General features: G+C 50.4%; 1 protein-coding gene across 4 annotated transcripts in view; it reads right to left on the bottom strand.

Moving 5' to 3' along the window:
* LOC146863432 (uncharacterized) overlaps nucleotides 1-25,701 on the bottom strand; it is a 68,186-nt gene extending 42,485 nt beyond the window's left edge. The window contains exons 1-2 of one of the 4 annotated variants that reach the window (XM_085642858.1): nucleotides 25,578-25,701; nucleotides 3,167-3,502 (exon numbers count right to left, since the gene is read on the bottom strand). In XM_085642858.1, the coding sequence (XP_085498984.1) occupies nucleotides 3,167-3,502; nucleotides 25,578-25,641 (400 nt within the window). In that variant the 5' untranslated portion in view covers nucleotides 25,642-25,701. Of the gene's footprint in view, nucleotides 1-3,166; nucleotides 3,503-25,329 lie in introns of all 4 variants that reach the window. The other 3 variants (XM_085642861.1, XM_085642859.1, XM_085642860.1) reach the window with 3 other exon arrangements.
* Nucleotides 25,702-27,945: the final 2,244 nt, after the last annotated feature.

Consider the following 27,945-nt stretch of genomic DNA (forward strand, 5'->3'; position numbering starts at 1 on the left):
GATCACTAGCCCATTGGCTAGCAGGTCCCCACGAAGGCAACTCCTTTTCTGCTTGGGCTTTCCTGGTTGCTCCAGACGTGTCCTGACTTACCCTCGCTGGGTGAGTCCCTCAGACCTTGCTAGTCTGGACCAGAGTCTTTCTCTAAATTCCAGTGACTTGCCGTTGCCAAGGCTTGTTGGGTCCATTCCGGTCACCGACACTGCAGCACTCAACAGACTTCGAGGCACAGCTCAAATCTGGCTCGTAGACTTCATCGATGCCTCCTGGACCTCGTGGCTGAAGAGTCAAGACACCCACCAACTCACCTGAAGCACCCAACATCTGTGGGCATTGGTCCATCATGCCCTCGGTCACTGGCTAGTGACCCAGACTCTGTCCCCTCTGCTTTCAGGTTCCTTACATCCTAGATCCAGGCTTGGATCTCTTCGGACACTTCTCCTCTTCACGGCAGCAGCAGTTATTTGTAGGCTTCCATTGCAATCGACAACGCGACGTGACACCAAAAGACACCTATGCACCCGGCTTCCCTGGGTGAGGTAACTCGAGTTCTCCGGTGCTCCCGTGGGTGCTAGCCCTAGAACTTCTTAAGTCCAAAAGGGTTTGGTCCTGACTTGATTAGAAGTGTCCCTATTCTTTAAATTTCCAACCGCGACATTGCCCATAGAAGATAACGGGAACCCGCGGTTGTATTTACACACTGCATACAGTCCCCGTGGGTCCCCTGTGTCACTACCTTGGGTGGTTCCTTGAGGTCCCAGCGATTCTACAGGCTCTAGGCCTTGTGTCTAGTTCAGTCGTGGTTCTTATACCACTTTTTTGGTATATGGTTTGGTACGCCCCTAGGGCCCAAACGTGTATTTGTGCTATTACTGATGATTGCTCACTTGTAACTTAAGTACTTCGAACTCCAGTCTCATAAAGAGACTAGAGGGATGTGTTTTATCTTAAATACATATATTTTAAATATATACCTGGTGTGGTTGTCCTTTCATTTGATAATTCAAGAGATTATAGACTGGTAAAACAAGCTGCTTTACATTCCTTCAAGACTTAGCCTGAAGGCTGCTCTCCATAGCTACCACTAGGATAGCTTTCAATAAAGGTTGTCTTTAACCTATCACCATAAGGCATGGGTACTCACAAACTTTCTCTCAGGGGCCAAATTTACAGTGTGGTTTCTGGCTGAGGGCTGCACCGGTGGGGGCGGGGCCAGTGGGGGAGGGGGCGGGGCTAGAGCACACAAAAAAAACTATGACCATGAGGTTGAACACAGGCCCCTGCAGCGGACGCCTTCGTCCACTGATCCACCAGACCCGGCATACACACATCTCTATCTATCTATCTATCTATCTATCTATCTATCTATCTATCTATCTATCTATCTCTCGCTCTGTCTCCCTCCCGCCCTCTCTCTGTCTCCCTCCCTCTCTCTCTCTCTCTCTCTCTCTCCCTCTCTCTCTCCGTCTCCCTCCCTCTCTCTCTCTCCCTCTGTCTCCATCACTCTGTTTGTCTCCCTTTCTCTCTGTCTCCCTTTCTCTCTGTCTCCCTCCGTCTGTCTCCCTCCCTCTCTCTCCCCGTCTCCCTCCCTCTCTCTCCGTCTCCCTCCCTCTCTCTCCGTCTCCCTCCCTCTCTCTCCGTCTCCCTCCCTCTCTCTCCGTCTCCCTCCCTCTCTCTCCGTCTCCCTCCCTCTGTCTCTGTCTCCCTCTGTCTCCCTCCCTACCTTTGTCTCCCTGCCTCTCTCTCTCTCCCTCCGTCTGTCTCCGTCTGTCTCCCTCTGTCTCCCTCCCTCTCTCTGTCTCCCTCTCTCTCCCTCCCTTTCTCTCCGTCTCCCTCGGTCTCCCTCCCTCCCTCTGCCTCCCTCCCTCCCTTTGTCTCCCTGCCTCTCTCTCTCTCCCTCCCTCCGTCTGTCTGTCTCCCTCCCTCTCTCGGTCTCCCTCCCTCCCTTTCTCTCCATCTCCCTCCCTCTCTATCTCTCCCTCTCGCTCCCTCTGTCTCACTCACTGTTTGTCTCCCTTTCTCTCTGTCCCCCTCCCTCTCTCTGTCTCTCTCCCTCTCTCCGTCTCCCTCCCTCTCTCTATCACTCTCTCTCTCCCTCTCACTCACTCTTTGTCTCCCTCCCTCTCTGTCTCCCTCCTTCCCTCTCTTTCTCTTCGTCTCCCTCCCTCTCTCTCTCTCTCTCAATCACTGTTTATCTCCCTTTCTCTCTGTCTCCGTCCCTCTCTGTCTCTCTCCCGCTCCCTCTCTCCCTGTCTCACTCACTCGGTTTGTCTCCCTCTCTCTGTCTCCCTCCCTCTCTCCTCCGTTCTCCCTCTGTCTCCCTCCCTCTGTCTCCCTCCCTCTCTCTCCCTGTCTGTCTCCCTCTCTCCCTGTCTTCCCCCTCTCCCTGTCTTCCCCCTCTCCCTGTCTCCCCCCTCTCCCTGTCTTCCCCCTCTCCCTGTCTTTCCCCCTCTCCCTGTCTTCCCCCCTCTCCCTGTCTTCCCCCCTCTCCCTGTCTTCCCCCCTCTCCCTGTCTTCCCCCTCTCCCTGTCTTCCCCCTCTCCCTGTCTTCCCCCTCTCCCTGTCTTCCCCCTGTCTTCCCCCTCTCCCTCTCCCTCCCTCTTCCTCCCGCTGTCACCTCACCCCCTGCTCTCACTCCCTGCTACCCTCCATCACCTCACCCTGCTGTCCTCGTCACCCTCTGTCACCTCACCCCGCGCTGAGACAGTTTCCCTGGAACGCACACAGCCGCCGCACCCAAGTACTTCACAGGTCTTTTAAAGACCATTCACTTGTTAATGAGGCTTTGTTGTATTTCACCTCTTCTTAGCGCCCCTGCATCTCCCCTCAATCAGAGGGGAGATGCAGGGGCGCTATGAAGAGGTGAAATACAACAAAGCCTCATTAACAAGTGAATGGTCTTTAAAAGAATCGCCCGGCCCCCATAGCTCGCAACTGGCGATATAAAAAAACACAGGTGTATGATGTCTGCAAGGTCCGCGGGCCGCCAAGGAAGGCTTGCCGGGCCGCTGGCGGCCCGCGGGCCGTACTATGAGTACCCGTGCCATAAGGGGTTGTTTGGACTGATACAAGGTGCCCACTAGAACTAGTGGACAGCATATATCAGGCCACCTTCTCACAATCAACACTCTCAGTATACATTTGATGCTAGGACACCTTCATGCTTACCAAGAACTCTCATCGGGACATGCTTTTCATCCTCTTTATCCAATGAATTCATCTCCAGAATGTACAGACCGTCGTCCTGGCGGGTCGGGCTGAGTAGCTTCAAAGACGCATTTTTCATGGAAAAGATGACGCGATGTTCGTACTTTGCGGACACTTCTGGTTCGTTGGTGCCATAGTGATAGGTCAGGATCCACTGACGTTCTTGATGTCCAGGCTTATTGACGTACCACTCCAGCACGCCTTCTCCTTGGAGCTCCATACCTGCCCCTGGGATCAGGACGTCGGATCCATGGCGACCGTAGAGCTGCAGCTCCGTCGGCTGTGGATACGCGGCACCTGGAAAGAGGTGAATTTAGGGATGTTAGCAGGAGGAGCATTTGGGATGCCTACTGCATCTCCCCGCAAGAGGGACGATTGCGTAATACACAAGAGTTCACCAATAACAAGAGCACGTGAGGGCCAATCACCTCATGGTTTCTGTCCAGACTCTCAGTAAACCAAGTCTAAGTGTGTCAAGTGACCCACTGGTGTGGAAACTTCCACGATCACAGCAGGACCATGAGAAGCGGCGCCGTCTTGAAGGCATGACCACCAGGAAGAGTATCTGTCCATGCGTGGCCACCTCTATACCACACTGAGCCCTGCCCAGGACAGACTTGAGGCTGGTAAGACAGCAGAAGGTCTCACACCTTTAACATCACACATTCACACCACTGTCCCCGACAATGAATGTACTCCGCTCCTTAATAGTGTATGAAGGCCCAACATACTCTTCTCTGTAGACCCTACGCACTCCTCTCTTTGGAAAATATCACTAAGTACTTGCATTGCTTTGCGTTCACTTGCATGACGCAACCACACCACAAGACCTTAGTAAATACGGGCTTAGCATGTTGCGTCTTGGCTGTTCCAAAAAAGTGGGGCAACCATGACACAAAATGGTAGTAAATATGTGCCTGAATGTAGAGTGAGTGAGCACAACAAACATTCATGGCTAAAACTGTGCAGGAAGAGGAAATGTATGCATGCAACAGGAAGTGGATGGAAACAACAGGAAGTGGACTGACCTGGAGTACCCAGATGAAGACTCAACAATAAAATAATCTTGAAAAGGTCCACCCAGGTCATTGGCAAGACTGATCGGTGAGAACTGAGGGAGAAATGTGTGACTCGGGAAGAAAAATAGAGCTTGCTGATGTTATGTTATGTTAAACTTTATTTGTTTAGCGCACGTACACCAGGTTGGTTTCTTGGCGCTGCTCTGAAGGTGTTAACTAGATGTTGCTAGTATGCCTGTTTAAATAGCCAAGTTTTTAGCAGTTTGCGGAAGCTCATGAGGTTTGTGCAGGATCTGATTTCAAGTGGCAGAGAGTTCCAGAGTTTGGGTCCTAGGGTGGCGAGTCTTGACCCCCCGGCGCGTTTTAGCCTGAAGGGTGGGGTGCTCAGGAGATGCATGTGGGCAGATCGTAGGTTGCAGATCGGGATATATCTGTTAATCAGACTGTTGATAAATTTGGCAGTTCAGGGATTTGAATATGATGCATCCTACCTTGAAGGCGCATCTCTGAGGTATAGGAAGCCAGTGAAGTTTCTTCAGAAGTGGGGTGATATGTTGGCGTCTGTTTTCTTGTAGGATCAGTCTGGCCGCTTGGTTTTGAACCATTTGGAGGCGGTGGGTGAGGTGGGCCGGAATGCCAAGTTAGAGAGAGTTAGCATAGTCGATGTGGGACATCACCAGGGCAAGGACTGCCTGTGTTTTAGCTTCTTGAGTAAGGTACCTACTGATTTTTCTTATTTTCCTTAGTTGAAAGCAGCATGTTGAGATTACGGCCCCAATTTGGTTTTTCATAGTGAGGTCTTTGTTGATTATGACACCCAGGGTTTTGGCGGAAGTGGAGGGGGCTGGGGGCTGTCCCAGTTCTTTAGGCCAGAAATGGGAGTTCCAGGGGTTCGAAGGGCCTCCTTCTGTTTTGTCTGGATTTAATTTGAGGTGATTGCTGTTCATCCAGTCGCGGATGAACAGCATTGTACTCTGGAATTCGAGGATGGTGGTGGGGGAGTCGTTGATCGGCAGAATTAGTTGAAAGTCACCTGCATAATTGAAGGTCTGGACTTTTCTTTCTTTGAGTGCGTGGGTCAAGGGGAGGAGGTATAAGTTGAATAGATGAGGGGAAAGGGAGGAACCCTGGGGGACACCGCAAGTGTTCTTGATCTTGGGTGTTGTGAAGTTTCCTAGGCGGACCGCTTGATAGCGGTTTGTAAGAAAGGATTTGATCCATTCAAGAGCCGATCCTTGGATACCCGCGTCCTCGACACGGTCGATCAGGATGTTAAGGTCGACCGTGTCAAAGGCGGCGGAAAGATCCAGCAGCACCAGGGCTTGGGGGGAGCCTCCGTCCGCTTTCTCTCGCAGAGAATCTAAGACTGACAGTATCACTGACTCGGTGGAGTGGGCACGGTGGAACCCTGCTTGATGAGGGTCTAGGTAGTCTGACTGTTCCAGGAAAGTGGATATGTTTTTGGCTACGTGGGCTTCAAGTAGTTTGGCCGTGTAAGGGAGTAGCGAGATAGGTCGGTAGTTACTAAGGGTTCCGGAATCTGCTCCCGGCTTCTTCAGGAGGGGGATGACAATCGCCTCTTTGAAGGCATCAGGTACTTGTCCCTGGGATAGAGATTGGTTTAATAGGGACATGACTGGTTCTGGGCAGGCTGTGAAGGCTTCTTTCAATATCCGCGGAGGACAGCACTCCCTGGGAGAGCCAGATCTAACTTTGGTCAGTAAGTTTGAGAAGGCTTCTCGGCTTATCATAGGGATTTGTTCTAGCCTTTGGGTGTTTATTGGTTTGGTTAGACAGTTGGGCTTAGTGCAGGTGGGGATACTTGCTTTAATAATTTTGATTTTGTCAATGAAGAAGTTATTAAGGGAGTCGCATAAGGGTTGTGAAGGTGTGATTTTTGATGTCACTCGATCAGGATTGGATAAGTTGTTTATTATAGAAAAAATGTCTTTAGATTGATGTTTGGAGTTGATGATTTTAAGTGAGAAGTATGCTGATCTGTTGAGTGATCTTCACGCAAGGCTTGATGACTGGATTAACAAGCATTGGCAAAGCCAATAGGTTTCTGAAATCCAAGAGCTAGTGGCGCTGTCAGTGGCTTTTAGTCATGTTGAATAACAGATGAAAGTCATGGAAAGAAGCGCTATGGCGCAGCCATCGCTGTCCCTGTCAACCATGGCATTTGAATGAGGATATGTTGGTATTGCCTAATGATCTCGTAAAGTCTTGACAATATATTTGGACTACATATGACGTGTCATATTGGAGTCATAAGAAGACAAGTGTCTCTCAAGGGCATTTAAATGTATTTTTCTCTTCGTGGAATGTCTTCTTTTGCGGATTATGATCTGCTTTATGCCCTTGTCTACCACCCCTCATCAACCCTCTCCGTGCCGGATCTACACCATGTGATTCTGGGCACATCACTTAATCTCCCCTGCCTCTAAACAATGCTTGTGTACTGTAACCAGTGCTCACATAAAGCGCTCGTCCTTCTGTCAAGTGTGCCGTATGTGAAACCTACAGAAACATGAAGAGGTAAAAACAAAGCCTTAACATAAGGAAAGACAAATAGAGACCTATTTCATAAGACTCTACAACAGCGGTGTGGGTCATTCAAAGTCGCACTAGTGTTTTGTTTCACTATTCTAAGTTTTCACTACGCTCAGCTTTTCATGACCCCACTGCTTAGAAGGCACGGTCAATCCAATATGGCGGAGTGAGCTGAAGAACGATGATGGACTCAACCCAGATCTCTGACCGGGGGTGAGTGTCTGAAAAGTTTCAGCGCTCCATTGTATTTGCAGAAATGTAGCACTGGTGGAAAAGTAATACAAAACTACAGCAAATGGTGCACCATTTTCCCACTTGTGCAATAGCTAACAAAACAGCCAGCCATAGGAAGCAATATCAAGGCAAAAGACGTGCATGTGTATCTCTGTAATTACATACTGCTAATAAGACATTCTTTCTCCACTTTTAAAAATGGGAAAGATGGAACTATGTGTAAAACAAAATAATATTTCCCAGTACAAAGAAATGTGCAAGACCAGCTTGGTTGCTTTTTTCAGTGGGTAAATTGATGAAGATGTATTTGTTAAACTGTAATGGTATTTATATAGTGCTTAGCACCCCTGACGAGGCATTGAAGCGCCTTTTGGAGAGCAGCGTGCTACTCCGGAACCCAAAGTGGATTAGATACGGATTAGTATGGGGAAATCTAAATTGTTAATTAAGCCCTGCCAAGTATCACGCATCAGGCGTGATGCTAACGCATTTCAGTGTGGTGGTCCGCATCACCGCACTGAAATGCCAAGTCACGCATAATAGGCTTAGCGCCTCCTGGGCTGTGAAGTCCTAGCGCTACTAATCATGAGCCATTAATTCTGAATGAAACTAAAGCTGAAGTCGGCAGCGTGCAGGGCCGGCAGATTGGGGACTGGCTGAGAACTGCTACAATTTAGCAATAGGATTCATGCGGCATTCCTGATTGATTACATCATGAGAGAGTGCGGCTCACGGCTGCGCAAGCGGGAAGCTGCAGTTCGTGAAGTTAGGTTGTGGGAGGCTGCAGCCAGTGGCAATGCCAGTGTAGATTGTACGCAGTAAAATTTGTTTAAAACAATGGGAACGATCTCTGCGACCGGACCGAACCCCATGAACCACTTCACTGTGCAGCTGCTGCTGTTGAGCTTGAGCGGGCACGGAGGAGCAGGCGAGGCTTCATAGGTGCTCTTGGACACCTCCTTTCCTCATGCTTGCAGCCGCTATCGCTTGCCAGGCTTCGCAGCTCCTGGGGGACGGTCTGGCCAATGGGCCCCTGCTTGCCGGCCGTGCTGGATCTCCGGTTACGGTGAGCGCGCACCCGCCTGTCCCCCACGCCTCCCTTATTCGGAGCTGGTTCTCTGCTACAGAGTCACACGGCCTTTCTATCTACTTGCAGCCCTTCCCGATATGCCTCCCTGGTGCACGGATCGGCTCGCTGTTGAGGCTTGATGGCGGCCTGCTTTCCCACTGGCATTCCGGTTGGCAGGACTCCTGTTCTCGCTATGTTCCGAGGCCCCCCCCCCCCCTTAATGTCCCTGCTATTACTGCCCGAAGCTATTCCACATCTCAATGGCCGCCTGAGACTCGTTCTTCATCTTTATGATACCTCTTGCTAGCTCCCCCCATATGAGAGTGCTGACGTCTTGCTGGCAGTGGCCCGACTGGAGCAACTATAGTACTGACCCTAGGAGTGGCCTTTGAGAGATTTGGGCCTTTGGGGGTCAGCTGGGGAGTTCTCAGAAGTGACGGATTTCTTTTATGTTCGTTTATTCGAGAACTGCATAAAGAAACGTGCTACAGTGGTGAAAGGGGTGACACAAAAATGAAGACAGATAAATTATGTTTAGTAGTCACGACTGATCTCGCTTTGCGGTGGTAATGTACCCACCTGCCTGGTTTTGCACATTTACTGGCCTTGGTGAGGTGCACTAACCTCATGTCAGCCACTATCACACGCCCGCTGATTTATTTATTTATTTTGAGGGTTTTATAGAGCGCGAACAAGATCCTTGCGGATATCAGAGCGCTTTACATTACGCAACTGTTAGTTATACAAACAAATAAATGCAGGTAACTCAAGTATACATAACATCTTGAGCAAAAAGCAGAAGGGTACATAACAGGAACATCCCCATTGAGTCAAGTCAAGGGCAGATAAAGTGAGTAGGATGTTTAGTTGGACCCTTAGCATAGTAAGGATTACAAGTAAGGGAGCTGTTGATCTCGGAGTTTATTTAGTCTGTGTTCAGGTGAATTTTGCCATGAGAATCGCTTTAACTTCCTTTTTGAAAGATGCGGTAGAGGCATTCAGTCGGGTTTCTGGGGGAAGTGTATTCCATATTCTGGGCGCCATCCCTGAGAAGGATCGTGTATATGTTTTCTTCTTGTTGAACCTTTGAGGTTTTAGGAGTAGGTTTTCCGCATTCCTTGAGGATCTTAGACCACCAGAGATCGTCTATCTGACACGCACATTCCAGTGGCCCCATTTATAGACTACAACAGGACTAACAGACACGTGCTCTCAAAGTGCCCACGTGCTATTAGTCTGGGTCCTCTCAGATCCTCTTTGGGCCTTTGTATTTCTAGCTCACGGGCCTATTTGAATCCTGCTAGGACACGGGAGGGCGCAAGCAGCAGCGCAGCACTATTTAGAGCTCCGAGGCCTGGAACTGCCAGGCTTTCATTAGAACAAACACTAACCCATGTCTCTGGCGGCTGATGGCACCTAATTGAGTCCATCATAAACCCAGTCTTCCTTTTTCAGGGGTTTTGTAGCCATTTCAAGTAGTTTTCAGAGCTTCTTATTGCTCAAATGGGTGTAATTTCTGATATTTTTCTCTTTCCGTGTATTTCATTGCTTGGTTGAACTTGTGAAAAAATGTCACCAATAGTCCTTGAAATATCACTCATAATCACACTGTTATTATGAAAATGTCACACATAGCAGTCTGAAACCTTGGCAGCTATGTTAATTTCCAGCAGTAAACAGGTCAGTCTGTTCGTTTGATTGAATAGGATAACGGAGGGATAGAGGAAGGAAGAGTCTAGAAAGTGTTATTTGGGAGATCATAATAAAAAAATTAAGGATTGGGATGAGTCATATGTAAACAAAATGAGTCATTTGTGCCTTCACAATCTGTGTCCTTGTGTTTTTTTTCAGTTTGTGAATCTATCTCTTGTATGGACTGGAGTAAATATTGCTTACTCCATTCCATAGTACCAGCCTGTGCAGAGGCGCCCGAACTCATTCCGTGCAAGATTTGAAGACCTTTTTAGGTCTCGCCTGAGCCAGCGTATGCGCTGACCTGCGAGACATTTACTTAGTGGGCTTTAAAAAAGCCTACCACAGCTTTTTTGGTGGCATAGAGCGTGCGGTTATGCGCACAATGACGAGCAGAGGATCCATCTGGCTTCCCTCTCTCGTCATGGTGTGCGCACATCGTACACCACTTGCCAGACGTGGTGCAGCAGCTGCTTTCACTTTTGTTGTCTCGCGCGTGCGCACCACTCGCGTGTTATTTTTTTAATTTATTTTTTCTTTTCTTTTAGGGGGCGCGCGCACGTTGTGCGCACCACTTGCATGTTATTTTTTTATTTAATTTTTTTACTGGACATGCCTGGTTAACTTGGAGCTAGACGAGTGCTCTGCTCATATTGTACACACCTACAGTGGACGTGTTCTGGCTGCCTGCACAGAATGGTGTGCTCTGTGAAGCTTCTGCGTGGTGCTTTATCACCCCCTGCCCCCCGCACCCCACCAATCCTTTTAGTGTCAGACTATAATTGTGAAGAGACACAGCGTGCGCCTGCGATTCCTTGCCTACCGGGGTCTCTGACCATCTCATGCAGAGGCGACATTACCACCGTGGAGCAGCGCTCTATGAGACCTGCCGGTGAGTCACAGCCAAGCGGCAGCCACTGACGTCACACGCCACTTGTCCTCGCGGCTGCGACTTGGCTCTACTGTATTTGTCCGTGGCAACAGTGCCCACTAGCGGTAACTTACAAGCCGCCGTCCACAGGCGAGGAGTCCGCATGGCCCTAGTGCTTCCGGCTTAAACACCACTAGTAAAATGCTGCCACTAACGCTTCTGCCGGGGACACTGCGCCCGCCCCTCTCCCACCACACAGCTCGTCTCGCGGCCGGGTGTCTTGTTTTACTTTTAGCGCACGCGTGCGTGCACTCCCCTCACCCCTCCCACTTGTTTACTTCTTCAAGCTTCAAACATTCTTCTCTGAAAGGGTGTGTGTTTCCTGCAATTGAAGGCTTTTCAGTTTTCAAGCGTGACCCTCTGTCCTTCTGTGTTCTTCACTCTGCGTGCGACTGTTATTGTGCGTGTTATTGTCTCTGTGTGAATTTGTTCGTGTTTGCGTGTCCCTGTGCGCATTCCTCTATGCACTGGTCCTTTTGTATTTTCTTTACTCTGTGTGCATCTGTCCCTGGGTGTTACTGAGTGCATCCTCCTGTGCGACTGTTACTGTGTGTGTTCTTGTCCCTGTGTGCAGTTTTTTTCCTGTTTGCATGTCCGTGCGTTTCTAAATGTATTGATCCTTGTGTATTTTCTTTCTGTGCACGAGCCTATCCCTGTGTGTGCATCCCTCTGTGTCACTCTTATTGTGTGTGTTCTAGTCTCTGTGTGCATTCATTGCGCGTCTCCTTCGATGCACCTGTCTGTGTCTGTAGGTATGTGCCATTGTCTGATTTCCTGTTTGCTGGTACCCTTATTTGTCCGTTTCCATCCTGTGTGTGGCTGTTTCTTTTTTTGTCCATCCCTATTTGCCTGACGTGTGTTTGTGGATGCACTGACGTCCCTATTATTGTTTCATTTGTTGTGCTTGCGAGCGTTTCTGCAGTGTTGTTTGCCCCTGTGTAAGTGTCCTTGCTTGTTTGTGCGTTTACATCTATGACTTTGTTCCTGATTGTGAGTGGATGTGTCCCCGTTTATGAATGTAAGTTTATTTTCCTGAGTTTGTTCCCCGTTTGTGTCTACATGTGTTCTTGTGTCCGTTCCTGTGTATCTGTCATTGTGTGTGCTTATTTATACGTTCCACTATCCCCCTGCTTGCTTGCTTGTTTCTGTGTGTGCCAGTTTCTGTGTGTGTGTGCATTCTTGTGCTTCTGTTTGTCTGACGACGTGAACTTTCTTTTGCTCTGCATGTGTCCTACATGTGTTGTTGAATTTTTCATCAGAAACTTGGCAAAATTCACAGGGTCCGTTCCTTTAAACCTTTTCCACACATAAATCTGGGTCACTCGTGGAAAAATTGCAAAATGTGCTCTCCGGATCCCTAGCCACAAAGTCAGAATCTGCAGAGGTTTCGGTACAGAGATATACTCTACGGCTGCACAGTATTAACTACGTGTTTGAAATGCTGCCAGTAATGACACTGAGTGCACGAGAAGTGCCGGTTCCCAGCTGCACTTTTGCTGGTATTCACCAATATGTGCTATGTCTTTCCCACCCTCTCGCGCAGTACTGAGTTCACTTCAATCACAAGTGGGGCAGGAACAAAGCTCACACCTATTGTAAGTGGGTCTGAGAAAAATAAGTCTTACCATGTAAATTGTGTTCTATTTAAGGAAAAAAGGGGATTTAACTGAAGGCTACACCATAGATTTTCCATGATGACGTTTCACGCTAGCAGTGTCGTGGACTATGTGCATCTAACAGGCAGACTGTGACAATCACACATTTACTGGGCGTGTGCATGGGGATTCTGGATAGAGTGTAAGGAGGGGGACATCTGCATAAGTTGCAAACGTATGACTAGGGCTGCGGAGGCTTCAGACAGTGCTGTGATGCTCAAGCTATCACGGCTGGTACCCCTCCTACATAACTCCCGGTGGCTCACACCCGCAGAAAGGAAACCATCAGACTAGAGACGAACAAGTGTAACAAAAAAACAAGCATTGGCATAGCCAATAGACCTCGCCTTTGGGACCTTATAAGTGTTTAGCCATGCATAAGTTGATGTTGTTGCTCCAAGAATATTGTGCTGCACAACTAAATACTTATAAGGTCCCAAAAGCGAGACCTATTGGCTATGCCAATGCTTGTTGTACTATGTAGTGATGTCAGGTGTGTGTTCAGCACATGATCACACTGAAGTCTTTAATGACAATAATAAGTGAACTACCCAACGCAAACCATGTTATCAAATGTATAATAAAGTCGAGTTCATTCCTAAAGGTGTTCAGACATTTTCTTTACAGGTTATTGTAACCGGTGCATAAGACAAGGCTCCAATGTATCACTACTGAAACACACGCCCGCCGTGCGAGCTACAAAGACCTCTAATAAAAAACTCATGAGTGCACTGAATGGAAATCTGGGGGTTCACTTTATGGGCAATGCTCTGCAGCAGGCACATTCACCCCCTGAGCTGATTTACGCTGATTGAAGATAGTGCCCAGAGTTTACACAGAGTGCGATGCTGCACGTGCACTGATTTACTGGTGACCCGGAGACCTCCTGGATACGTGTGATCTCGACAGCAGGGGCTTTTAAGGGATCTTAGAATGAATGCTGTTTACAAGGACAACTTTAGCGTTTCTAAAATCAACGCCTTTCTTTCTGGCAAACCGTGGGACGCAAGCACACACACGCACTTTTCACTCTTCTCCGAGGGAGAGGTTTTCCATCACTGGAAGGAGCGAGTGAGAGTCTGGCCCGTGTCTCGACGCGAGCGGGAAAGCCATGAGCCCCCGCAGAGCTGCTTTGTCGCAAGAAGCGCCTTGGAAACCTAGTTCCACTCATCAGGCTCCATCGCAGTGCGTGTCTCTGCCTCGTTTATTTTATTTTAATTTCATTTAATGAGTTTTTATATAGCGCGGACTTTACCCGAAGGTGTCAGAGCGCTTCACAATAGGAACAGTGATGATACATGAGGAGAAAAATTACAAGTGAGCATGTTACAAAAGCAAACGTTACATGAGGCAATAGTGACAATTGTGCAAGTATCAAGAGCAAACAAAATACAAGAGGGAGCAAACGATACGTTACAAAAGGAAAACGTGACATGTGTGCAGGTTACAAAAGCATACAAAGTACACGTAGAGGTAAAAAACTGCAATAAATGGCAGACACTCAAAACACTAAAACAAACGTTACGTTACATGAGGCAGTGGTGGCAATTGTGCATGTATCAAAAGCAAACAAAATACAAGAGGTAGCAAATGATACGTTACAAAAGGAAAGGTGATATGTGTGCATGTTACAAAAGAGTACAAAGTACAAGTCGAAGGTACAATACTGCACTAAATGGCAGACACTCAAAACATAAGAACACACTGGGAAGGCACTTCTATAGGCATGGAGAAAAGAATTTCTTATAATGGAAGGACTTCCTTCAGAAAATAGAGGGCGTGAATTAAATTTGGAAGAGTCTTTGAAGGAGGAGAGCTTTGAGGTCAGTTTTGAAGGCCTGGGAAGAGGTGGTGGTCCGGAGCTGAGGCGGAAGTGAGTTCCAGATTCTCACCGCGTTGCCTGAAAAGGATTGGGCCATCGATCTTTCCTTCTTGAAAGTGGGAGGTTCAAGCAATACATTTTCTGCATTGCGTGATGGTCTGCAGCCTCCAGAGAGTTTCAGTTTATTCGCCAGGTAGCGAGGGGAGGAGGAATGCAAGGCTTTGTGGGTGATACAGGCAGTCTTGTAGATAGCTTCCCATCGAGGCAAGATCTAACGGAGGGTGGATAAAATGGGTGTGATCTGGTAGCTTCTTTTGGCCCCATATATGAAACAAGCTGCTGAATGGAGAACGGACTTCAGGGGGGACAGGTGGGATTTGGGGAGGCCAGTAAGAAGAGAATTGCAATAGTCCAATCTGGAGAGAACCAGCGATTGGACCAGGGTTTTGAGGTCGTGCTCCGGTAAGAAGCAACGAATCCCCCACAGAAGGCGCAGTTGGTATCGAGCAGACTTTGCAATGGAATCGATATGGGAGAGTAGATTGAGTTTTTTGTCGAGTATGACACCAAGGGATTTTGCGCTGTCGACAATGATGGGTTTATTGTTAAGTAGATTCATCTGATCCATCCATGATTGAACTGGGGGAGGTGAAAGTGAGGAGGAGAGGAGGAGGAATTCAGTTTTGGAGGGATTCAGAATCAGTTGATGAGTTAACATCCAGTTTTGAATGGAATCGAGAGTAGAGCTTAGGAAGGAGAGATCGTGAGTGGAGGCCACCTTAAGGTAGATTTGAGTGTCGTCCGCATAGAGATGATAGTGGATCCCGGATTTACTAAGGAGATTTCCCAAAGGTTCTAAATAGAGATTGAACAATGTGGGTGCAAGTATAGAGCCTTGAGGAACACCTTGACCAACCGCCAAAGGAGATGAAAGACAGTTCGATATTTTGATCACTTGGGATCTATCCGAGAGGAAGGAGGTAAACCATTTGAGCACAGTGCCCTCCATGCCCATTCTCTGTTGAAGAGTGTTAAGGAGAGTGTTGTGATTGACAGTGTCAAAGGCTGCAGAAAGGTCAAGGAGGATTATAAGACAAGACTCTCCCAAATCGAGTATCCGTAGCGCGTCATCAATCACTTGCAGCAGGGCTGATTCAGTGCTGCAGTTTTGAATGAAGCCGGACTGGAAATTGTCAAGAAGATCATTGTCCTTGATATGACGAGAGAGTTGTTTCGCTACACATTTTTCTGTGATTTTCGCAAGAAAAGGTAGGTTAGTAATGGGGCGGTAGTTGTTGAGGTCATTTGCAACAGCGGTGGGTTTTTTAAGCAGAGGGGTGACCTGCCCAGTTTTGAAGGAAACTGGAAGGGAGCCTTGACAGAGGGAGAGGTTGACCAGAGTGGTCCAATAGGAAAGAGAATGGGTATAGAAGTCAATGGCAATGGCACTAGGGATGGGGTCAAGATAATGGTTAGAGGGCTTTGTATCGAGGATGCATTTAAGGAGGGCATCTTCAGAGATGGGGTCAAAGTTCTGCCAAATGGTTAAGGATTTGCGCTCCTCTGTTGGGGTAGGATGAATGACCTGATCTACAAGTGATCTCATTTTTTCGTCAAAGAATATAGCGAATTCCGCTGCTTTCTTAGTAGAATCCTCCAACTTGGAGGTTGGGGGAGAGCAGTTTGGGTTCTTGATGAGGTCGAATAGTTTTTTGGGTCTATTTTTGGCTGAGTCGAGGAGGGATTTGAAGTGCGACGCTTTTCCAAGGAAGATGTGCTTGTGGTACTTGGATCTTGCTGAAAGAAGCGTGGCCTAATTATCGGTGAGGGCACTTGTCTCCATTGTTTCTCAAGGACTCTTAGGTACTTCCTTTCTTCATAGAGGGATTTGTTGAACCAAGGTGCTGAGGGAGTGGGCCTTTTGTTTTTGCTTTGAGGAGGAGCGACGTTATTGATTTTGACTGCAAGGACTGAGGCATTGGGAGGCGAGTTCGTTTACATCTAGGTCTGGGTCTAGCCTTGGGAGTGATAGCAAAGCAGAATCACAGAGGGTACGGAGGTCAATATTTTTAGTGTCACGGAACCAGGAAGTAGCCCTCTTAGGCTGGCCAAGAGTTATAGAGTGTGATAGGTGAAGAGAGAATGGGATGAGGAGGTGGTCAGACCAGTCTACATGAATAGGGGTAGTGATAGTCAGCAGGCCTACTTTAGAACTAACAAGGTCCAGGATTGAGAGTGGTGAGTGCCTGCCCGCCCCCTCCTCTTATTTTTTGTACCCCGTGTATTGGCAGTGTTTGTACTTGGATTGATTCCCTTCCCGTTCCCTCCGTCTTCCCGCCGCCGCCTCCCGTGTGGCCCTGCCCTCCCCCTGCTCCTATTGGCTCTTCCCTCCCGCCTCCCTGCTGACCCCGCCTCCCCACCCTCCCTCTTATGGCGACCGCTGCGCGGCGGAGTCAGTGACCCTTGACCCTCGGGTAGGTCACTTCTCCACTGCTGCAGCTCCGCCTGCCTGCCCGTCTTGACGCCTGCTCCTTCCCCAGATCGGCGCTCTGATCAATCGCCGCCTGGCCTGCTTAGTCCTGTGCGCCTGCCCGCCCCCCCTCTCTCCATTCACTGTACCCCCCATGGTGAGTGCCTGCCCGCCCCCTCCTCTTACTTTCTGTACCCCGCGTGGTGAGTGCCTGCCCGCCCCTCCTCTTATTTTCTGTACCCTGCGTGGTGAGTGCCTGCCCGCCCCTCCTCTTATTTTTTGTATCCCGTGTATTGGCAGTGTTTGTACTTGGATTGTTTCCCTTCCCGTTCCCTCCGTCTTCCCGCCGCCGCCTCCCGTGCGGCCCCGCCCTCCCCCTGCTCCTATTGGCTCTTCCCTCCCGCCTCCCAGCTGACCCCTCCTCCTCTCCCTCCCTCTTATGGCGACCGCTGCGCGGCCGCACGCAGCGGGCGCGCCGCTGGCGCGCTGAAGGCGTGCCACATGCAAGCCCGTCTGCACCTGTCCGCGCCTGGACCGCGCCCAGCGCCAGGACCCCTGGCCGTCAACGTTGCCATCCCACCCGTCTGACCTACGACACCGCCACCTTCCTCGCACTCAACACCGGCCGCAACAACGCCTGCCACCCTGCCAGCCCGAAACGCACCCACGGACCCTTCACCTGCCTGGCCTGCAAGTTCACCTGCCTCCGGACCAGCACCGCACCTACCAGACCAGGCCCCAACACCAAACACCAAGTGCATCCTGCTCAACACCCGCTCCATCCACAGGCACGCCGTCGAACTCTGGAACCTCCTGGAAATGATAGCACCGGACGTGGCCTACCTCACAGAGACCTGGATGAACGCCTCCTCAGCTCCCGACATCGCCATAGCCATCCCGGCTACAAGATCACCCGACAGGACCGCAGCAACCAAACAGGAGGAGGCATCGCCATCGTCCATAAAAACACCATCCGCGTCACGACCAACTCCGACGACACCCTCACCACCGCCGAGCACCTCCACTTCCAGATACACACCGACCCCACGACCACCCTCAGAGGCACCCTCATCTACAGACCCCCAGGACCGCACACTCACTTCAGCGAAGCCATAGCAGACTTCATCAGCCCGGCTGCCCTCGCCTCTCCAGACTACATCCTCCTAGGAGACGTCAACTTCAACCTGGAAAACAACAATGACAGCAACACCACTGCCCTACTGGACAACCTCGCCAACCTCGGACTCAAGCAACTGGTTAACACCCCCACCCACTACGCCGGACACACGCTTGACGCTGTCTTCTCCTCAAGCAACCACGTATCCTTCAGCCACTCCACCGGACTACACTGGACAGACCACAGCTGCTTCCATTTCAACTCCAGAACCCTCCCACCCACACCACGGACCCCAACGAAGCAGCCCGCAACCTCACACGATGGCTCACCGACTGTGCCGACACCCTGGCCCCACTGAAGAACCCCCTCACCAGAACCGGCAGCAAGAAAGCCCCGTGGTTCACCGAAGACCTCAAAAACTCCAAGAAATCCTGCCGGACCCTCGAAAAAGCATGGCGCCACGACCAGTCAACAGAGAACATGACAGCCCTCAAAAACGCCATCCGAAAACACCACCAACTGATCCGCACCACCAAAAAGACAGCGTTCAGAGAAAGACTGGACAACAACACCCACAACAGCAAGGAACTCTTCAGCATCGTCAGGGAGCTCTCCAACCCCAGCGCCAGCAACAACGACATCACGCCCTCACAAGACCTCTGCGACTCACTGGCCCTGTTCTTCCACAACAAGCTCGCCGACATACACAACAGCTTCGGCCCCCAGACCACGCACCCCACCACCGAACACACACCCGCCACCACCACCCTCCGCGCCTGGAACCCCGTGAGCACAGAAGACACCACCCACATGATGAACGCCATCCACTCCGGATCCCCATCCGACCGCTGTCCACACCACATCTTCAACAAAGCCGACACCATCATCGCCCCCCAACTGCGGAACATCATCAACAACTCCTTCGCATCCGCCACCTTCCCGGAGAGCTGGAAACACGCAGAAATCAGCACCCTCCTCAAGAAACCCACCGCAGACCCCACCGACCTCAAAAACTTTCGCCCCATCTCACTCCTCCCCTTCCCCGCGAAAGTCATCGAGAAGACCGTCAACAAGCAACTGACTGCATTCCTCGAAACCAACGGCTCCCTCGACCCATCACAATCTGGCTTCCAAGCGAACCACAGCACCGAAACCGCCCTCATCGCAGCCACCGATGACATCAGGGCCTTGCTCGACAAAGGGGAAACTGCCGCCCTCATCCTCCCCGACCTCTCGGCTGCATTCGACACAGTCTGCCACCGCACCCTAACCACTCGCCTCCACAATGCCAGAATCAGAGAGGGAGCTCTAGACTGGATCACCTCCTTCCTCTCAGACAGAACACAGAGAGTCCGCCTCTCCCCCTTCCAATCATCGTCCACCAAGATCATCTGTGGCGTCCCGCAAGGATCATCACTCAGCCCCACCCTCTTCAACTTCTACATGAGCCCCCTCGCAGCCATCGCACGCCAACACAACCTTAACATCCTTTCCTACGCTGACGACACCCAGCTGATCTCTCCCTCACCAACGACCCCGCCACCACCAGAGCCAACCTCCAAGAAGGAATGAAAGAAGTCGTGGAATGGATGAAACGTAGCCGTCTGAAACTGAACTCGGACAAGACGGAAGTCCTCATCCTCGGATCTACCCCATCCGCATGGGACGACTCCTGGTGGCCCCCGGCACTGGGCACCGCTCCCAAGCCTACTGACCACGCACGCAACCTGGGCTTCATCCTGGACTCCTCCCTCACGATGACCAAGCAAGTCAACGCAGTCACGTCCTCCTATTTCAACACCCTGCACATGCTCCGTAAGATCTTCCGATAAATCCCCACCGAAACCAGGAAGACGGTCACCCAGGCCCTCGTCACCAGCCGTCTGGACTATGGAAACGCCCTCTACACGGGATCCACAGCCAAACTACAGAAGAAACTGAAACGCATACAGAACGCCTCAGCACGCCTCATCCTGGACATCCCCCGTCACAGCCACATCTCTGCCCACCTGAGAGACCTGCACTGGCTCCCGGTCAGCAAGAGAATCACGTTCAGACTCCTCACCCACGCACACAAGGCCCTCCATGACACAGGCCCCACCTACCTCAACGACCGTCTCACGTTCTACACACCCACCCGCCAGCTCCGATCTGCCAGCCTCGCCCTCGCCACCCTCCCATGGATCCGCAGAACCACCGCTGGAGGAAGATCCTTCTCCTACCTGGCCGCCAAAACATGGAACTCCCCCCCCCCCCCCACCCACCTTCGACTGACCCAGGATCATCTCACGATCAGGAAGCTACTCAAGACCTGGCTCTTCGAGTTGTAGCAGCACCCCCTCCTCCCCCCCCACCCCCAGCGCCTTGAGACCCTCCGGGTGAGTAGCGCGCTCTATAAATGCCTCGATTGATTGATTGAGAATGTGTTGTTTCTGTGCAGTGTTGTATAAGATCGTTTGTAGAGAGGAAGGTGGCCAGCAAATTCACAGAGGTGTCTTGAGGCGAGCCCCAGTGGACATTGAAGTCCCCCACGAAGATCTGATTGTCATTTTGCGAGTATTGGTCGCTGAGGCAGTCCGTGAGTTCCTCCATAAACGAAGGGCTGCTACCAGGTGGGTGGCAAATAGCATGGAATCTGAGAGGTGAGCGGTGGTGCAATTGAAGCTCAAGAGATAGGCATTCAAAAGTGTGGAAGGAGCTGTTAGGAAAAGCCTTAAGTTGAAGGGAGTTTCTAAAGATGACTGCAACACCTCCCCCAACTTTGTCAATTCTGTCATTTCTAAATATAGAATAGCCTGTGGTTACTAGGAGATCAAACATAGAGTGAGAGGTATCGTTGAACCAGGTCTCGTTGAACCAGGTCTCTGTGAAGAAGAGCATGTCAATATTGTGCAGGATGATGTATCGGAGATTTCAAGCTTGTGTTTTATTGCAGATCTGCAGCGCAGCTCTGTCGCGACTGTTTTGGTGACGGGGGCACTTGGGCTATGAGGGGTGATGGGGATATTGTACTTAAACGAGGGTGCTCAGGAGGGTTTAGGTGGATGAGTGGTTTTGACAGAGGAGATGGTCGGAATGGTGTAGATAGTAGGGTTACTGGGAAGTGAAAGTGGAAGAAGGGTGGCGTTCGAGTGCCTGTGTGAGTTTGCAGACGACAGGTTATGCTTGGCTATTATGGGGTGTGGGGGCAAGGTGCCTCTCGTGGGAGGGTGAGTGTTTTCCAAAGGAATTGAGGAGTATGGAAAAGTCGAAATCTTGGAGCTTAAAACTGAAATGGTAGATTCAAGTTGGGAGATGGAGGTGATTAGAGTGCCGCCTCTCACTCTCCTCCCTCCCCCATCGATCTCAGTTATGTTATGTTAAAACCATTTATAAAGCGCGCAGCTGCCCCAACGAAGGGGCGTCCTGGCGCTGACAGCAGTTTCCAGGCGAGAGACGGTTAAGTCATGGGAAAGAGAAAGGTTTTGATAGCCTTACGGAAGGATATCAGACACTCTAAGCTGCGGATCTTCAAAGGGAGGGAATTCCACAGCTTGGCGGCATTGAGGCGGAAAGACTTACCACCAGCTCTAGATCGCTTGACTCTGGGGACAGAAGCCAGGATCAATTCGGAAGAACGCAACATGCGGCTAGGGATGTAAGGGGTGATCAGGCCCGACAGGATCTCAGGTGTAGAGAGCTTTAAAATTTTAAAGGTGAGGCAAAGGGTCTTGAATTCGACCCTTTTTGAAATAGGGAGCCAATGGAGGCGGCGAACAGCTCCAGAGCATGATCTGGATAGTCCAAGTATGGCACGTGCCGCTGTATTCTGGACGCGCTGTAGACGGTTTAATTCCGCCTTATTGGCGCCCAGCAGCAAGGAGTTCGCATAATCAAGTCTGGAAAGGATAGTAGCCTGGACTATGAGTTGGCGTGTGGTCGAGTCGAAGAACCGGAGAATGGGCCTTAAGCCACGTAACAGACCGAAGCAAGTGCCAGCGATTTTTTTGGTGTGCTCTTGAAAACCCAGGGTAGAATCGAACAGAAGCCCGAGGTTCTTTACCACCAGCTTCGGGGAGGGGGCAGGACCCAGGGAGGGGGGCCACCACTGAGTGTTCCAAAGCCCCTTGTCCTTACCCACCAGTAGCACCTCGGATTTACTGGCGTTGAGCTGGAGACAGTTCTCCGTTAACCAGCCCACAACCGCCTCGAGGCCTGTCCGGAACTGGGTGGCGTCGTTAGCATAGTCATCCGAGAGAGCCACCATCAACTGGGTGTCATCTGCGTATGAGACCATGGAGAGACCCTGGTCGCGAGCGACTGCTGCCAGGGGCTGAACATAAAGGTTGAACAGAGCCGGACTTAAAGCCGAGCCCTGCGGAACCCCCTTCTCGATGGGCTGAATGGAGGAAGCGAAAGGGGTGGCATAAACCTGAAATGATCTGTCTGACAGGAAGGAGCGGAACCATTCAAGGGCAAGATTTTTTACTCCAACTTCTTCTAGCCGACGCAGTAGGATCTGATGAGAGACCGTGTCAAACGCGGCACTCAGGTCGAGCAATACGAGTGCAGCTGTTTGACCTTCATCTAGGATGGAACGCAGATGTTCACTCACCGCTAAGAGTGCTGTTTCGGTGCTGTGGCCAGCGCGAAATCCATTCTGAGACCGGTCTAAGATCATATTGTTATTTAAAAAGTCAGAGAGAACTTTATTGACGTGTGCCTCCGCCACTTTAGCAACCCAAGGCAAGAGAGAAATCGGGCAGAAGTTTTCGGGCTTAGTGGGGTCCAAAAGTGGTTTCTTTAACAATGGAAGCACCTTGGCCTGCTTCCAAGGTATGGGAACCGATGCCTTGCTAAATGAGGAGTTAATAGTCAACAGTAAGGGTGTAAGAAGAACGGATAGGCAGTTTCTGAATTGAGCCGGTCTCATGGGGTCAAGAGGGGATCCCGATTTGACTTTGGTGCTCAGAGCAAGGAACCCCTCCTGTGAGATGGAAGAAATGACCTCCAGAGTAGCATGAGTGATAGGTATTGAAGGGCACTCTGAAACCCTGGGACAGTTGGGAAAAGTTTTGTATATGGTTTCAACTTTTTTAACGAAGTAGGTGGCAAGATCCTCGCATTGTTTTCTGGAGGTGATGATAGAGGTGGGCGGATCTTTCCTCTTTTTCAGGTCGCTAAGAATCTTAAAAATGCATTTCGTAGGGTTGTTGCTAGATGCTATCTGATTAGTAATGAAGGCGGCTCGAGCTAATTGTATAGCTTTGTGGTAACTTTTGATGGCATCCTGATACGGTTTCTTCGCTGAGGGACAGTAATTCTTCCTCCAGGCTCGTTTGCGCTGTTTACAGACAGTCCGCATAGCGGCAAGGGAATCCGTGTACCGGGGATTAGAGACGGAATCACGGCCCTTAGACCATTTAGCAGGAATAAGAGAGTCTAATGCCGCATATATCCACTCACAGATAGCGTTATAGGCTTGTTCTGGGTCGGTATCAAGGGTAAGAGGACAGGAAGTCAAAAGGGCCAGCAAATCATACAGCTTAAGTTTGTGCCAACTGCGTTTGAGAGTGGCCCTGGACGAGGCTCTGGGCGTGGCCCCCACCTGTGGGAGGAAAATGGTTATGAGGTAATGGTCTGACCAGCAAACCGGGCTGGGGGGTTTAACCTGGAGGGAGGGAATATTGGAAAAAACAGGATCAAGTAGGTGTCCAGCCATGTGTGTGGGTCCCAGTACCAGTTGTCTTAACTGACAAACTTCAAGATCACCAATCAAGGAGCTGATATCCGAGTCAGATGAATGGTCAAAGTGAATATTTAGGTCGCCAATAAGGCTGAAGTTGGCTGTTCTTGTAGCCAATGCATGGACAGCTTCCATAATTGCTACTTTGAAATCTGCTGAGGGGCCAGGGGGGCGATAGACCAAGAGGCCCGAGAAAGAGAAGTTAGGATTGAGTGAGATGGTAAAACGAGCGCCCTCGCAGCCTGCTATGTTCTCCCTAACGAAGGTGCAATGAAGGGGAGATTTAAAAATTACCGCCAGACCCCCACCTCTGGTTTCTCTATTAATGGTTAGAATATTGAATCCCAAGGGGAGTGCGAGGCCAGGTTCGATAACTGAGTCCGCATTAAGCCAAGTTTCGGTGATAAAAAAGACATCCGGGGATTCGTTCTCAATGAGATCATATATCTCGTTATAGTGCTTGACTAAGGAGCACCCATTCAGGTAGAGAATTTTGAAGGGAGTCTTGATAGGGTTCGAGGATGAGGGGAGCGGTAAGGAGTGGGAGTTGAACTTACACCTATTACAACAAAAGGGTCCCTCCATCAGTAAGCTAGGATGTGGGTAGCATGGGTGAATGCCATGTCCAATGGATATCAGCGACTCCCTGGTATAACTGAGCAACCCGGGGGTAAAGCCGACAGCATGACTGGCGGCTGGCGGCGTCCAGGCGCGGACGGGCGCAGACGGGCTTGCCTTAGGCGCACCTTTGGCGCGCCTTTGGCGCGCCATCGGCGCGCCCGCTGCGTTCGTCCGCTGCGCGCCCGAGTTAGCGTCTGTTTAAATGCTGGCATGGAAAAAAGGCTGGTGCGAGGCACAGAGTTCCCCCAAGATGGTGTCCCCCCCGGCTTCCGCTAATGAAGCTGGGGTGCCGATCCGGTGTCGCAGCCTGGCCCAAGCACCCTGAAGGAGTAACAGAGGTAGGCGAATGAAGCGTTTTTCACAGCGCGGTGATTTTAAAATAAACTAAAAACATTAGTACCAAACAGTGCAAACGAGCAAAGCGCACATAGCAATTAAAAATGACAGCGTAAGTACAAACACTACCTCCCAGCTCAAGCCTCAGGAGACTCTTTAAGGGCCCCGCCCCCTCACCGGTGACTCACTCAGCAGGCATCCAGATCCAGATGCCCCTGGGCTTTAATGCCGCCCCCGCAGGTCACGTGGTCCGTGTAGGCAGTAGTCAGGGTCAGCAGCTAATGACACTGCTGGAGTTTAAAGGGCTCCTACTACCTGCGCCAGACCCCGGTCACGTGACACATAGGGGTGCACCAGCATTCTTTTCTGGGGGTCGGTCTGGGACACTTCTTTGTACCCATCTCATATTTCCCGAGTGCAAGAGAGTGAAAACTGATCAGAAAGACGGCAGAAGCGCTACAAGTACAACGGGAGGAAGCAAGGCAGGTGGGTGAGGGTGTGTGGGCCAGCCCTCGGGGGAGTGCTGGCAGAAACACTAGACTGTGTCTAGCCATGGGCGAGAGAAGGGGCAGGGGCGCAGGGTAATGGACGCAATATAGCGCCCCGTCGATGAATGGCCCCGGCCGCGAGCTTCGAAGCAGCGCTTCGAGGACCCTCACTTACTTTCACAAATGAAGCACTGGATAACTGTCACATCAATCATCATACTTACACTGTACAGCGCCGCGCGCGGTATTCGCGCTGTATGTGGATAACTGACTGCATCATTAGACTCCCATGTAAGCGGACCACTGATGGCATCGTCACACTTCACTGCACTCGGTATAAGCGGGCCACTGATGACATCACACCTTCACTCCACTCGGCGCTATAAGCTTACCAATGATGACTACACCACACCTTCACTCCTGGGCCCGCCTTGCGCTCGGCGCTGGCGGCAGAGATCACGGATCACACTTCGTTCTTGAGCACATGATGCGGTCGGCGCTGTACGTGGATAACTGTCTCCGTCATAACACTTTCACTGACGAGGCGCTGTGGGCAGATCAGGGATCACACCTTCTGTACTAAGCCCGCTGCATACGGTGCTTCATCACCCCCCCCCCCCCCCCCCCAAAGCAGTGTTACCTGCGACCGCGGAGTCAAGCAGCAGGAGAATGCAGAGGGGGGGCTCTGTGCGCGCGGGGCCCATGGTGCTGCGCTGCACGCGCTGCCTAGAGCTCGTGCGTCTGTTCACAACTGTCTCTGAACTATCAATGGCCTGATGCAACAGCTGGGCGTGTGTACTAACAGCATCGCGTGGTGTGGAGTGGGCAGGGTCCTGAATAACCAATCGGGACCGGTTTTGCACTCCTCGAACACGCCCCTCTCCAGCTGCCTTTAACCGATCCCATTCACAAGCACGAGCGCTTCACACGGGGAAACCACCGATTGGGCGGCGTCACACCTGTGGGAATAGGCAGGCGAGGGGTCACCGGTCACCGTGAGCGCAGGAGCCGTGGGGGAAGGCGGGGGACTTATCCGATCCCCAGATTTCCGGGGGGGGGGGGGGGGGGGGGCAAATGACTGTAAAGATGAGACGTCAGAAGGTTTACCAGTAAGTAGGTTTATTACTCTACAGGACGACACACTCAACCGGAGGCTAAGTGCAATACCTAACATGTGACGATACTTCCAACTGTCTCAACTGTCACCTTAGAACGTCCAGCTGTCAACATTCCAGCTGGTGGCTGCCGCGCGCAGGAGGGAGGGGGCGCGGTGTAAGGAGGCAAGCATGATGCAAAGGCACTGAGCAATCAACATAACACATCTCCTTCTCTTGGGAAGAGAAGAGCTAAGTAAGAAGGAAAACATCAATAACAGATGTGGAACAATTATGACTATTCACAAATAAAATCCTTATATTTGCTGGGTTTAACCACGCTGCGCCCACATCTACTTGTCGTGACCTCCTCTTCCAAATTGTTCTTCTCCCACCCCGGTTTTTGATTAGGGTCCTGCCTGTCATTTGACCCCAAGGAACCTCTAGTGGTACTGGTCATTGGAACACACTTTTCTCCACCAGGCTCAACAACCTCCAGTTCCCCCTCCATCTCGGTATCACTACCATGTCCAATGGATGCCTCAGATTCGCTTGTACTCAGTTCTCTGTTAACTCCTATGGTTTCGATAACCTCACTTCTCTGACTGTCTCCACAGTTTTGTCTCTCATGTTGTTGTAACATGTGATCTCCATCTTCGTCCGAATCCAATGAATCTAGTTGTATCCCACCCAGCTTGTCATGCCCCATACTGTCCTCATCCGTTCTCTTTTGTTCATGTCCCGATGTGTCTCTTTGTTCACTCTCCTTTCTTTTACAAACAGACAATGCGGAGGCATGCCATACTTTCCCATCACTGAGAAGTGCTGAATTGCAAAACACTTTTTCCACTATTAACGGATTCGTGTACCTGCTTTGTCCTTTAACAACATTACCACTTCTTCTTACTCTCACCTTATCACCTTCTTCCAGGTTGATGTCCTTGCAGTTATATTTGCTGTCAAATTTTCCTTTACTCTGGTCTTTCGCCTCTTGTATCCTCTTTCTCCCTTTTTCTACTGACCATTCTGATTTCCTTGCGCTTTTGAGCCACTCGATATTATCCTTAGATATGGGAGTTCTTCCTCTCATAATCTCAAACGGGCTTACCATGGTTTTTTCTCCTGGAGTTATCCTGTAACCCCATACCATTTTGTCCAATTCTTTTCTCCAGCACTTTCTATTGTTGTTTGCCAACTGGATGATGCCTTTTTTCACCCTATTAAACCTCTCTACGGCTCCATTGCCAGCTGGGTGGTAGATGCTCGTAGTCTTGTGTTTAATGCCTTTCCTGTCCATAAACTTTTTGAAAATGTCAGATGTGAACTGACTTCCGTTATCACTGACAATAGTTTTTGGTATGCCCTCTCTATTAAATATTCTGTCCATAAATGTGACAATGTCAGAAGCATCCACCTTCCTACAAACCTTAATTTCCGGCCATTTAGAGAAATGATCAACTAAGACCATTACATACATCTGTTCCTCTTGCCATCTTACCGGACCCATAATATCAATTCCAACTCTCTCCCACGCCATGTTAGGACACTCTAACGGTTGGAGTGGAGGTCTTAGGGTAGTTTGGGTTTTATCTGAATTCTCACATGGTATACAGTTTCTCACCGCTCTCTCAATTTGAATGTCGCACCCAGGCCACCAATACCAGCTCTTTATTCTTTGTTTTGTTTTATTTATGCCTAGATGACCCTCGTGGCATATGTCAATAAGTCTCTCTCTTAAAGTAGTAGGGGGTATCACTTTACACTGTCTTAAAATCAAATCATTTTCCACGGATAGCTCATTCCTTAATTCCCAGAAGGCTCGCAATTCCTTTCTCATGACCCCCTTCTTGGGCCATCCTACTACGATGAGTCTTCTAACCTCGCCTAAGGTTTCATCTTTTCCATATTCTTCCT

The sequence above is a fragment of the Triturus cristatus genome, chromosome 2_2 (assembly GCF_964204655.1).
Source record: "Triturus cristatus chromosome 2_2, aTriCri1.1, whole genome shotgun sequence".
NCBI classification, from domain to species: Eukaryota; Metazoa; Chordata; class Amphibia; order Caudata; family Salamandridae; genus Triturus; species Triturus cristatus.